The 12,933-nt window shown below is 41.0% G+C and overlaps 1 protein-coding gene across 1 annotated transcript in view; it reads right to left on the bottom strand.

Moving 5' to 3' along the window:
- The window catches only part of casp7 (caspase 7, apoptosis-related cysteine peptidase), a 33,180-nt gene extending 26,534 nt beyond the window's left edge, over positions 1-6,646 (bottom strand). Inside the window, exons 1-2 of the mRNA XM_084141839.1 lie at positions 6,504-6,646; positions 1,732-1,841 (exon numbers count right to left, since the gene is read on the bottom strand). Coding sequence (XP_083997965.1) covers positions 1,732-1,841 — 110 coding nt within the window. The 5' untranslated portion in view covers positions 6,504-6,646. The remainder of the gene's footprint in view (positions 1-1,731; positions 1,842-6,503) is intronic.
- Between the last annotated feature and the right edge of the window lie 6,287 nt (positions 6,647-12,933).

The following is a 12,933-nucleotide window of genomic DNA, read 5'->3' as shown; positions in this document are numbered from 1 at the left end:
TTATACTGCTGGAGGAACTGACAAATGACTGTGACACTTCTCAATCCCATTTTTTAAATGTTTATGAGCGTGCTGTACTTCAAGTGATTGAACCTTCCATTTTGGACTCGACGTGTCAATGTCAAATCCTTCCTAATATTGAATTGCACACCCCCTTTTGCCCTCAGAGTAGCCTCAATTAGTCAGGGCATGGACTCTACAAGGTGTTGAAAGCTTTCCACAGTGATGCTTCCCAGTTGTGTCAAGTTGGCTGGATGTCCTTTGGTTGGTGGACCCTTCTTGATACACATGGGAAACTTGAGTGTGAAAAACCCTGCAGCATTGCAGTTCTTGACACAAACCAGAGTGCCTGGCACCTACTACCATACCTCGTTCAAAGGCACAAATCTATTGTCTTGCCCATTCATCCCATGTCTCAATTGTCTCAAGGCTTTAAAATCCTTCTTTAACCTGTGTCCTCCCCTTCATCTACATTGATTGAAGTGGATTTGATAAGTGAGGGATACTTTCTGAAGGCACTGTATAATCAATACACAACTTCCAAGGAGTAGGGTATTTTATGCAAACATAAAAGTATAACTTTTCCATTGTGTAAATGTACATGATCACATTCGCTCGTGTAAGGCAATTTGGCCCTGACTAGCAAACAAAATCCCTTGCATCATTTTGTAAATAATTGTCATTTAGTCTACCGATTTGAAAATGCAAATGTTTTTACTCTCTTATTGCACACTCTGCAGGGCTCGAGAATAACGACGTGATAACACATGACGTTGTACACAATTTTCGGGGACCCTTTTTGGCTCGAGCGCTACTTTCAAAACTACTGATTTAAAAGTATTTTAAAAACTCTGCAGCATCTCTTTCAGACGGTCATGCACTTACATGATTTTATATGCATGTGTGGGTTCTAATTGTATGTCTCAATGTGTGGAAATACAGTATTGGCATATATTTGAAAATACTCAAAGAAATACTCAAGTTTATTTTCAAATACAACTATTTAAATACTCATTATATATTTGAACCCAGGTCTGTTTGGTCCTAGAGGTATTTGAAATGTATTTGGAAATAAGTATTTGAAAATAGTTTCAAATAGTATTTATAGGAAATTATTTGAAAATACTTTAAAGTACTTCAACTAGGCCTAGAAGTACTGTAGTTGATTCGGCCACATTATTTGAAAATATTAAAATACACAGAAAATAACTATTTAAAGTACAAATATTTATATATGCATGTATTTGAACCCAGATCTGTTTAATTGTGCGTAACCTGCATTGAAAGCAGTAGATAAGGTTTGTAGCGCCCCTTGTGGTGAAAATTAGTTGAAAAGGGGGGAATCACAATTTTATTGAAACACTAATTATTAAATTAAAAAGAGTTCACACAAAGATGATTGACCATTTAATATAGATTTTAAATGATTACTCTCACTTAAATATCGGTCCTAAAAGTCTGTTAATTTAATGTTATTCTCAGTTCATGTTTTTATAGTTCATTTTACAGGCCTAGATAGGCATCATCTCTTCAGATGATAAATGCCTTATGAGTTAAGTACAACTGTCTTACCTTAAAACCCCAAATTTAAGATTGTATAGCTTAAATCCATTGTTTATGTATAGCATCAAAATATGATTATAGTGAGTCCTTGCATATACTGTATAGCTCTGCCAGGGTAAGACTGTTGAAACATGCACGTCTTTCATGTGTTTTGGACAAGGCACTCACCGTCCAAAGAGGAGGAATCTTCCCTTTCGGTCAGGTTTGGCATCTGTTGCATCTTCAAGCTCCACGACTTCTCCCTCTAGCTGAGTAACATCAGGTTCTTCCGCCGCCATCTATGTCACACACACAAAACATCAGCCAATTTATACAACAGACATAATATAATATAAATGATATTTCTTACATGGTTCCGGCTGGGCCTGTTCGTTAAAGCTACATTCTGAGATTTAAAAAACAAACAAACAAAAAACAGGAGCCCGCCACTTGTTTTGGAATACAGCTGAGGGATGGGGTCAGGGAAATGTAATCCCTTTTAAATTCATAGAAAGCGCTCTAGATGCAAGAACTGACATCCAAGATAGGTTTAACCCAACGTGTACCAGCGTTGCGCCAGCGTGATTTAGAACTTCTAACCCCTTTTCAACATTGTGTGTTTAAGATACAGACCATTAGTCTGTGAGATGAACAGGGGCTAAGCTAGAGCAGTGTTTGTGAGACAAGGGCGGATCCCGAAGGGGCTCGTGCCGGGTCTTTTTTACAAATACGTCTGTAGAGTCAGAATGGTTTGCGCTACAAACTATTAAAGCTAACTATGAAAAGCTGAGACTCTCACAAACACGCACGTGTAAACATGTTTTGCTCTATGACACTCACAAGCTACACAAGAATCGTTAGAAGTTAAGGCGTTCTTCTATATAGAAGATCATAGAAAATCCCAGGACATAAGTGTCTATAATACTATAATAAGCTCACATAGTTTCTGTCACAAACTCCACGCTGTTGTCACTGACTAGTTGGATATTCATTTCCCACTGAGTAAGCCATTTCTGTACATAAACCAGTTTGTTAGGTACACCCATCTAGTACCGGGTCGGACCCCCCTTTGCTCCAGAACGCCAAATCCTGACTCTGCCATCAGCATGACGCAACAGGAACCGGGATTCGTTGGTCCTGGCGATGTTTTTGCCCAGTACCGGTGATCGCGTGCCCACTGGAGCCGCTTCTTCTTGTTTATAGCTGATTGGAGTGGAACCCGGTGTGGTCGTCTGCTGCAATAGCCCATCTGTGACAAGGACTGAAGAGTTGTGCGTTCTGAGATGCCGTTCTGCACACTACTGTTGTACTGCGCCATTATTTGCCTGTTTGTGGCCCGCCTGTTAGCTTGCACGATTCTTGCCATTCTTCTTCCACCTCTCATCAACGAGCAGTTTTTGCCCACAGGACTGCCGCTGACTGGATGTTTTTTGTTTGTCGAACCATTCTTGGTAAACCCTAGACACTGTCGTGCATGAAAAGCCCAGGAGGCCGGCCGCTTGAAATACTATCATACCACGCTCAATGTCACTCGTTTTGTAAATTAATGCCTCAATGCCCGTCTGTCTGCTTTATATAGCAAGCCATGTGACTCTCTGTCTGTAGGATTTAACCATTTATGTGAATGGGGTGGTGTCCCTAATAAACAGGCCACTGATTGTACAGCATTCATAAAAAGTAACTTTTATCAGGTTTTTGCTTTGGCTGACCTTATTTTTGTATTGACATTCATGAATGCAACGGTTTGTCAAATTGTTTATTGTTCTATTTGTAGTCCTGTTTGTAATGAAAAAATACTAAAACATGTCATTGTGAGGCTGGACATGCAGATAAATTAGTCAGATAAATGAAAAGCCGAGTTTTGCTGGGGTCTTGGGACTGATAGCGTTAACCATATTTTGAAGATATATTTGTTTGTTTGCATTCTTGTTGTTGGTAAACATTGGAGTAATAACCTTTTATTTTGGGTTATGATAAAGACAGTTGTGCTAATGTAACAGTATTGCTTCCGTTCCTCTTCATGCTCCAACCTGGGCTTGAACCAGGGACCCTCTGAACACATCGACAACTGCCACCCACGAAGCATCATTACCTGTCACTCCAGAGCAGGTGACGTCTATGATTGAAAGCTACTAGCGCGCACCGCTAACTAGCTAGCCATTTTACATCGGCTACACTAAAGCACATAAAGTTATATTCAACGTTCTTCATGAATCAATGGGTAAATATCAACAATTTAAATGACCACTGAACAGCTTCCCAAATCAGAGACTGTAATTTAGCTTTAATGATATGCATATTTAAGCTACAGAATAGATGACCATAGCAAGCTAGCTAATGTTATATTTACTATCGCGAACCCAAGTCATTAACAAGGCATTCCGCCTTATCCCAAGGGTTCTCAGCTATAAGCACCGCTTACAGGTGGGACAATGTGAACTACAATCCCGACGCTCTGTTTTAACGTTTTTGAAACGTCAATAACCATCGCTTGCGATACGGTTTTAGAAACATATGGAACTTCTCTTTCACAACAGCGAGAAAGTGTATCTTCTTTATTTGAACGATTCTAACTGTAGCAGGTTTGCACAGATCCATACGGCTGTGTGTGCCTCCAGCCAACAAACTACACTTCAGCTACACTTCCCCACAGGTGTTCGAGCACGCTATATAGCCAATTAACACAGGCGGTCACCTCTGTCTTCCGTAAACAAGCGCTGTAACATGGAGATATAGCCGTGTGGGAACAATAATCCTAGCCCTATAAAAGTTGTAGTAATTTAACCTTTTGTTTTTTGAAAATGAATTATCGCTGATATGAAAGATACGTACCTATGTTTCCAAAACCGTACCGCATGTGATGTGTTAACGTTCAGACCGAGCATCGGGCTCTTAACAAAACTCCCCCGCATGAGTATTATATTCTACTGTATCTGTATACTATTCTACTGTATTTTAGTCAATGCCACTCTGACATTGCTCGTCCTAATATTTATATATTATTTTTCTTTAGATTTGTGTGTATTGTTGTGAATTGTTAGATACTACTGCACTGTTGGAACACAAGCATTTCGCTACACCCTCAATAACATCTGCTAAATATGTGTATGTGACCAATAAAATTTGATTTGATTTGAATAGACACGAGGTAGAACTGATAGATAGCTATATCAGTTCATAGCATGAAGAATGATAGCCAAAAGGCCAGCAGACGGCGATATTGAGTTGTGTCTTCTTACTTTCCAAATGCACTGTATGCAGCCGGCATTACATTCGCATCCCTCGTGGACCGGTTTGTACCTAAAACATTCTCCATTCAGGCTGCATAGGCTTCGATTTCCTCAACTTTATTTAATGCTTAAATAATTAATTAATGAGCAGGTGAAGAGGAAAAAAGCTGAAATATGCGTACTTTCCTTATGAAACAATTTTCCACCACCATGCTACTACAGTGACTAAATGCTAATGCTAATCCTGGATGTTGTGTATCGTGTTTATCCAATCAGGTTGAAACTATCAGACCAGGGGTCCCTTTTCTTTTACGCCTGCTGCTTTAGCAGCATCTCATTAGAGGAAACTAAGACTGCTCTCAGGACAGACCTGGTTGTAGCTAGATATGTTTGAGTCCCGTCGGGGACCATTTTTGCATTTTAGTAGTGCTAAGTGATTAACCAACATTTTTTAATTTTGGGGGGTTACTAAACAACCGATGTCGGTTCAATTACTTAAATGCCATTTAGTTCTATTTTTTTGTGACTCCAACATGACTTTCTCCAGAGAGAAATCTAATAATTCACAAGTTAATCAAGTGAAGAACTATGTGAGATGCTGGGCTGAAGGGAGTTGTAGAAACGTGGTAATGAACTACAATGACCATAATCCATTGCGCCTGTTTTTTCCAGCTTGGATATAGATTGATTGATATACTTTTATGCCTACTATTTTCGGTACACACAGACCACATAGACCATGTGCACAACACAATGATGAGAGAAAGAGATAGAGACAGTTCGTGAAAGTATGCCTTATCTACTTGAAGAACTAGTAAAATGATTTCATCAGACAGCTATGCAGCATGCTTAGGCAGGCTAGCCTAGTTAAAAGGGATGACTAAAGAGTACAGTATGGGGAGTACAGAGTGGTTGTCTGGCTGTTGGGCTGCTACTGCCTGAGCAGAGATGCCATGATGACTTAAGGAATTAAAAATAAAGTCCAAATAAAAACTAAGTAATATACACATCTGAAATATTGTATTATTTCATAGTAATTTCCTATTTTTCTATTGATGTCTACCCAATGTGGACCTGACAGAGACAACAGAACATTTTCAATGTTTAGTAATTGAATGTTAAATATTTATGGCTTTGGAATTTCCATGAAAAATCTATTTTATAATGCAATTAATGTTTAAAAAAGACGTCGATGCGTTAGGTGAAAAAACAGACTGCTACAACCTGATTGGCTGAACGCGAATCACAACATCCGGGATTAGCATTTAGCCACTCTAGCATGGTAGTGGAAAATTGTGTTTCATAAAGAAAGTACGAATATTGTCCACCTTCTCGCCATTAAATAAAGTTGAGGAAATCGAAGCCTATATGCAGCTTGAATGGAGAATGTTTTAGGTACGAACCGGTCCACGAGGAATACGAACGTATTGCCGGCTGCCTACAATGCATTTGGACGGTAAACTGACACGACTCAATATCGCCATCTGCCGGCCATTGGTCTGAAACAATGATTGAAGTCCAAAGTTTGCTGAAGTCCAAAGTTTGCATATCCCACACCATACCAAAAACACAATTTGTATAGCTAGAAATATCTGCTCTATATTTTGTCCAGCCAGAGTTTTCATTAATTTTCAGGAAAGAGCCCTCGACGGAAGTCAAGTTTAGAAACTGGCTAGCTAGCGCTGCAGTACTGTGCCACAACAAGATGATAAACATGACAGTACGACTTACTTTTTTTTAAAGCTGTTTGTCATCTAGTGAAATACCTTGTCTGTCAAAGCTGGGCAGAATATAATAGCAAGCTCACTATATAGCATAAATAGCCTAATTCGTGTTCGTCAAGATGATACACCTCCCGTTCACCAGAAGAAAGTGAAAGTAGCGCTATAGTTTCTGAACCATCCTGTTGCAGCGTTCAAAACAACTGGGAAAAATACGATGTGAAATCATGACGTAGGTGACCTAGAAAGATGCCCGAGTTTTTTACCCCCTAAAAAAAGTAATAAGAGGCCCGAGTTGGAATTCCGAGTTGGATGACCGTTCAAATCGATTTTTACCAGTCAGTGCTCGTTTTTTTTTTCCGAGTTCCCAGTGGTTTTGAACACACTGAAGTCGGAGATTTCCGAGTTCTCAGTGTTTTGAACGCGGCATGTACTGTTTCTAAAACCATAGGCGCAACATCGCGATACTTCCGGGAACGCTTGCGAAACAGACCAAGCCGACCAGGCTGGTGTTTGAGAAATCAATGAGAGAAGTGAAACGTTCTTCCTCAGTTGTAATATAAAGGCATAACCTAGATTCGAGCCAATGTCTTAAGTAGTTGAACATGTTATTACTCCAACCCAGGGGCGGCCTGTTCAATAGGGCGATATGGGCGACGCACTGCCAAACGGGAAAAGGAAGGGATTTTTTTTCTAATCAATTATATCACGGCAACAGTAGTTATCAGTGTTGTAATCTATACGTCTGATCTGCCACAGTGCCACACTGCCACTAAATGTCGAATCAGGCTAAAGTCGTGCTTCAAATGGCTCCCCCCCCCCTTTTGGGGCGATTTCAGTCAGGTTGAAAATCGCCCAGAAGTCTGTCATAGACTCCCATGTAAAATCTATTTTTTTCAAATTTCAGAGCCTTCAATACAATCTCAATGGGTGTCTGTGGGCTTGCACTTACGCGCTTTCGTCATACGTTACGTAACCATGAACGTAACTGAGAAAAGAGCGGATTGTTTGAAAGAAGTTCCTTTTTGTCGGCGAACAAATGAAGATAAATTGGCAACGAAACAATTAGGACCTCCCAGACCAAATTTAATAATTCAACAGGTTTCTACTAAAGGCGGAAAGTCCTACACCCGAGGATTTTCCAAAAATTGGTACGAACGAAAAAAGACATTGCCACTCACTCAACTGGATGAGGGATACAGGCTAGCTGTCCGCCGCCACAACGATGAGGTTAGTGTTGATAATCACAAGTTTACTGGAGAACTGAGACCAAGTAGAGACTTTGGACAGGGTGGATATGGTAAAATAAAGGCAGTTTATTCAGAGGTAAAGATATCTGGAATCGCGTTCACGGACCCGTTCGTCAAACTCTTAGGGAGCTATAAATTAAGCCCCATTACTTACCATATCAGATAAGAGAAATTGCTGCAGCTACATATATTTTACATCCTGGCCCTACATAGTTCACTATTTGCATCACTTACCAAAATATTACATGTGGTCATATATGCTTGGAAAGTGGAGATGCCATAGAACGTCAAAAAAGTAAACATTGCTGGAGACACATTGCCGTTTTGGAGAAGACATCGCGTTTGCTAGCGAAGAGATTTGTTGTGGCAAATGAACTTGGGCTGGGAATTGCCAGGAACCTCACGATAAGATATATGCATCAGCATTGCGAGTCTCATGATTCTATACGTATTGCGATTCGATACTGTGATTTTATTGCGCACCATATGTCTGTTGCAGAGGGATCAGAAAGCCATGAGAACGAGTTTTGATCAGTCATGGAAATAAAAGTGCTGAAAACAAATTGGCTCCCAATGTGAAAAGATTGAGAACAAGCTATGAAGGAACAATAATGGTGTTTTGGTGCAGGTACAGCCAACTAGCGCTAAAATATTGCGATATTGTCAATACAGTATATCGTAAAGTATCACTATGTAACTCGATTTCTTTCACCCCAATCCCTCAAATTAACGGTAAATAACTGAATTGTTTGCCCCACATTTAGCTAAGATGATTAGCTAGCCAGCTAAAATGTTTTATTTAGTTAGCAGTCGCATCTACAATAGTTTACTGTCAATAACATGTCTCCAAAAAGGACGTGGTGTCTCCAATTGTGTTGACATTTTACAATTGCGATGCGCATCCATGAGTATCCACTTTCTGTAGCTCAGCTGGTAGAGCATGGTGCTTGTAACGCCAAGGTAGTGGGTTCGATCCCCGGGACCACCCATACACAAAAATGTATGCACGCATGACTGTAAGTCGCTTTGGATAAAAGCGTCTGCTAAATGGCATATTATTATTATTATTATTATTATCTGAAGAGAGCCCCAAAACATTGTGTGCAGACATTTTATGCAATAAATGTAGTAGGTTGAATCTAGTAGTTCTGATCTTCTGATTGGTCCTGATGAGTTGGGCGAGGTCCCCTCCAGGCTACTGTCACTGTTGCATTGGCTCTGAGTCGGGTTCTCTGTCTTCAAATGTTCAGCCTAAGAGAGGGGATTTTTGTGTGTGTGTGTGTGTGTGTTTAACAGTGATGATGTGTGTGTGTGTGTGTGTGTGTGTGTGTTTAACAGTGATGATGTGTGTGTGTGTGTGTTTGTGTGTGTGTGTGTCCTCAGAGCAAGAACTCGTGAGTTGGAAGAACTGAGAGGCCTATGGCGTGGGTGTTGTCCTTGGCCACCTGCTGACAAGGCTGACAAGATAGGACCCTTTTGTCCATTGTTATTGGATAGGAACAGAACTTATAACCAGCTCCTGACCTAAATAGATCTTAGCACAACATTTTACTCAACATATCATATTCCATATTCACTATAACAAATATATTTACTACGACATTAGCAAGAACCGCCACATCCTCAGCCGGCTAATCCAGTGTGTGAAGTTTTGCGGAGTGTTTGAGTTAGCTTTGCGAGGCAAAGATGAAACTGAGGGCTCCACCAACCCTGGTAAGCCAACACTTTTGAGATCAGTCAATAAATGCTTCTGGTATTGACTTATATGCTGCCCCTGTCTTCATGTTGTTGCTGGACATATCTTTTTTAAAATGTGTGTAGGTCACCTAAATCATCAGAAAAATTGCCCCTCCTGAGAATTTTTTCAGGAGCCGCCACTGCTCCAACCTCGTGAAAGTGACAAACTGACACGTTTTTATTTTCGTCAAAAACAACTTTTGTATTGAAGGAGTGCCTTTGATTTGACGGCGTGCACATGTGCAGTTCGGCGTGAGAAAACCGTTAAGACCCGATGACGTGATTCTGTGCATGAGTTACTAAGTAAGTAAGCATTTCACTGTAATGTCTGCACCTGTTGTATTCGGCGCATGTGACCAATAAAATTTGATTTGATTTGATTTGATTTGAGTTTAGCGAGCCAACGTCGCCATGACACCGTCTGAGTCATAATACCCATAAAACCTGGCGGTTCAAACCCAGAAATGGTTTCAATCGTTTTTTTCACCATTCATTTTTGCATCAGGGATTTTAGAACTACTTCACATAAGGTCTGTGTTTCATGTAGGCTAACCCTGGCGTGACGTTTTGATAACCACGTAAATCTATCTCAGACAAGTTAACTTTTATCAATATATTTGCCTGTAATTACCCCCCACAAAACGAAATGCTAATGTGGCTATCATACAGAACTACACACCTTGTCGCAAACTATGATGTCATCCCTCAAGGCACATTTCTCATGCGAACTCATTACATTTACATTTACATTTTAGTCATTTAGCAGACGCTCTTATCCAGAGCGACTTACAGGAACAATTAGGGTTAAGTGCCTTGCTCAAGGGCACATTTACGTCATTTAGCAGACGCTCTTATCCAGAGCGACTCACAAATTGGTGCATTCACCCTATAGCCAGTGGGATAACCACTTTACAATTTTTTTTTGGGGGGGGGGAATAAGGCTCAACATTTATCATTGAGCCACCCTGTCGAGGCTAGGGGGTCCAATCCCTGTGATACTTACCTTAGCAACTCAAGTCATTGACAAGTAGCATGTAACCAAGCAAGTAGCGTAGATATTATGGCCTTTTTAGATTCTCGGCTAAATAATTGATATCATGTATTTCTCATGTTTGTCCTTGTTTATCATTTATTCAAATTACCTAGCTAGTTACCTTTTAGCATTTTTAGATTACTGTAATTTTTAAAATTACAGTCTGCCTTTGTAGTGAACTTGCTAACCTTAGGTCTCTCCATTGATCAGAAACAAGGATGGTTCTGTGCTATGTACCAGATTGTAACCACTACTCCGATAAGCACACGTGCATTTGATTGTTTTCCTATCTCTATAAGTGAGAGGCTTATGAAAATTAACTAGACAACCACTGACTGTAGTTACGTGTACAACGCACGTTACCTTCCTTACAAGTAAAAAGAAAACCAGCATTGGCTAGCATAATGACTGCCGTGACCTTTTTATTGACAAGTCTTTAGTGAGGTAGCCAGCTACTTTTTCACGTGGTGAGATGCTAGCTAGCGTTAGCCCACCGTGGAAGGTATATTTAGTTAACGTTAAGTCACCATTCGTGTAGTCAGACTTGCAAACTAACTTTAGGATGGCACCCTGGCAAGGATAGATGGTTAGCTAGCATGTCACCATTTAGAAAAGTCTGAGTACGTGAACGGTGAACTAATGTTAGCTAAATATCGCCTGGTGAGCTAGCTAGTTAGGCACCTCGGTTGGCTAGTTAGCTACATTAGCTAAAGTATGTGGACACTTGGTGGTCGAACATCTCATACCAAAATCATGGGCAATAATATGGAGTTGGTCCTCCACTCTTCTGGGAAGGCTTTCCACTAGGTGTTGGAACATTGCTGCAGGGACTTGCTTCCATTCAGCCACACGCATTAGTGAGGTTGGGCACTGATGTTGGGCGATTAGGACTGGCTCGAAGTCCGCGTTCCAATTCATCAAGGCTCTGTGCAGGCCAGTCAAGTTCTTCCACACCGATATCGACAAACTATTTCTGTATGGACCTCACTTTGTGCACGGGGGCATTGTCATGCTGAAACAGGAAAGGGCCTTCCCCAAACTGTTGCCACAAAGTTGGAAGCACAGAATCGTCTAGAATGTCATTGTATGCTGTAACGTTAAGATTTCCCTTTACTGGAACTAAGGGGCCTAGCCCGATCCATGAAAAACAGCCCCAGACCATTATTCCTCCTCCACCAAACTTTACAGTTGGCACTGCATTCGGGCAGGTAGCTTACTCCTGGCATCCACCAAACACAGATTCGTCCGTCGGACTGCCAGATGGTGAAGCGTGATTAATCACTCCAGAGAATGCGTTTCAGCAGGGCAGAAATTTGACAAACTGACTTGTTGGAAAGGTGGCATCCTATGACGGTGCCACGTTGGAAGTCACTGAGCTCTTCAGTAAGGCCATTCTACTGCCAATGTTTTCCTATGGAGATTGCATGGTGGTGTGCTCGATTTTATACACCTGCAACGGGTGTGGCTGAAATAGCCAAATCCACTCATTTGTAGTGGTGTCCACACAATACAGGACTTGTGGGCTCAATGTTTTCCCCATACAAAACACAGAAACGGTTTTGTTCAACGAGTGCATCTGTTGTACATGACTGATCAAATTACCTGTGAAGTCAAAGGTCAGCGGGGATGGAAATTAAGCTAGCCCGAGTCAAGTACTTTTCAGACTGGCCTAGGAGACCATGTACGAAACTAGCCATTTTGTCTTTACAAACATCACATGCCACAGATTTCGGACCTGAATGTAGAAATTGTGGTCTGCTGGCCATTGCCAAAAATCCTTATGTTACATCCCTGCATGTCAGACCCTTTCAGACGATCCCCTGATCGCTGATGGTCCTCCTCAGTGAATTTACATTTTAGTCATTTAGCAGACGCTCTTATCCAGAGCGACTTACAGTTAGTGAGTGCATACATTTTTCATACTGGCCCCCCGTGGGAATCGAACCCACAACCCTGGCGTTGCAAGCACCATGCTCTACCAACTGAGCTACAGGAGGCCTAGGGTTTTAACTTTCCTCTTGAGAATTAGAATCAGAAGTACAGTCTAGCTCATCGCAATACTTCACCTCTTCTGGCAAATAGTACCCTAGACTGTCCTGATCATCTAGCTGAGCATTCCAGATAATTCCTCCATCGCAGCAGAAATGCCCCATCCACATAGTAGGATTTGAGGTTACTATAGTCAAGTCTGGGTTATGGCATTTTAATATAAATGTAATCATTTTAGTAATCAACCTAGCTAGCAAAAGTTTTGTAAAAATGGTTTTATGTCTTTCAGATGGGTGGACCGGAAACCAAGTGACAACACTCAGGTCTATAGCTGCCATTTTCCGGTGGGAAAGATAAAATAGCCCTGTATTTACCAGAAAAGGTAGCTCATCCACCATGGCAGAAGAGGAAGATCCAGACTGTTGATTGGG

Source organism: Coregonus lavaretus (genome assembly GCF_964263955.1).
Source record: "Coregonus lavaretus genome assembly, chromosome: 25".
Taxonomy (NCBI): Eukaryota; Metazoa; Chordata; class Actinopteri; order Salmoniformes; family Salmonidae; genus Coregonus; species Coregonus lavaretus.
This window is presented reverse-complemented; position numbering and strand designations above follow the sequence as displayed.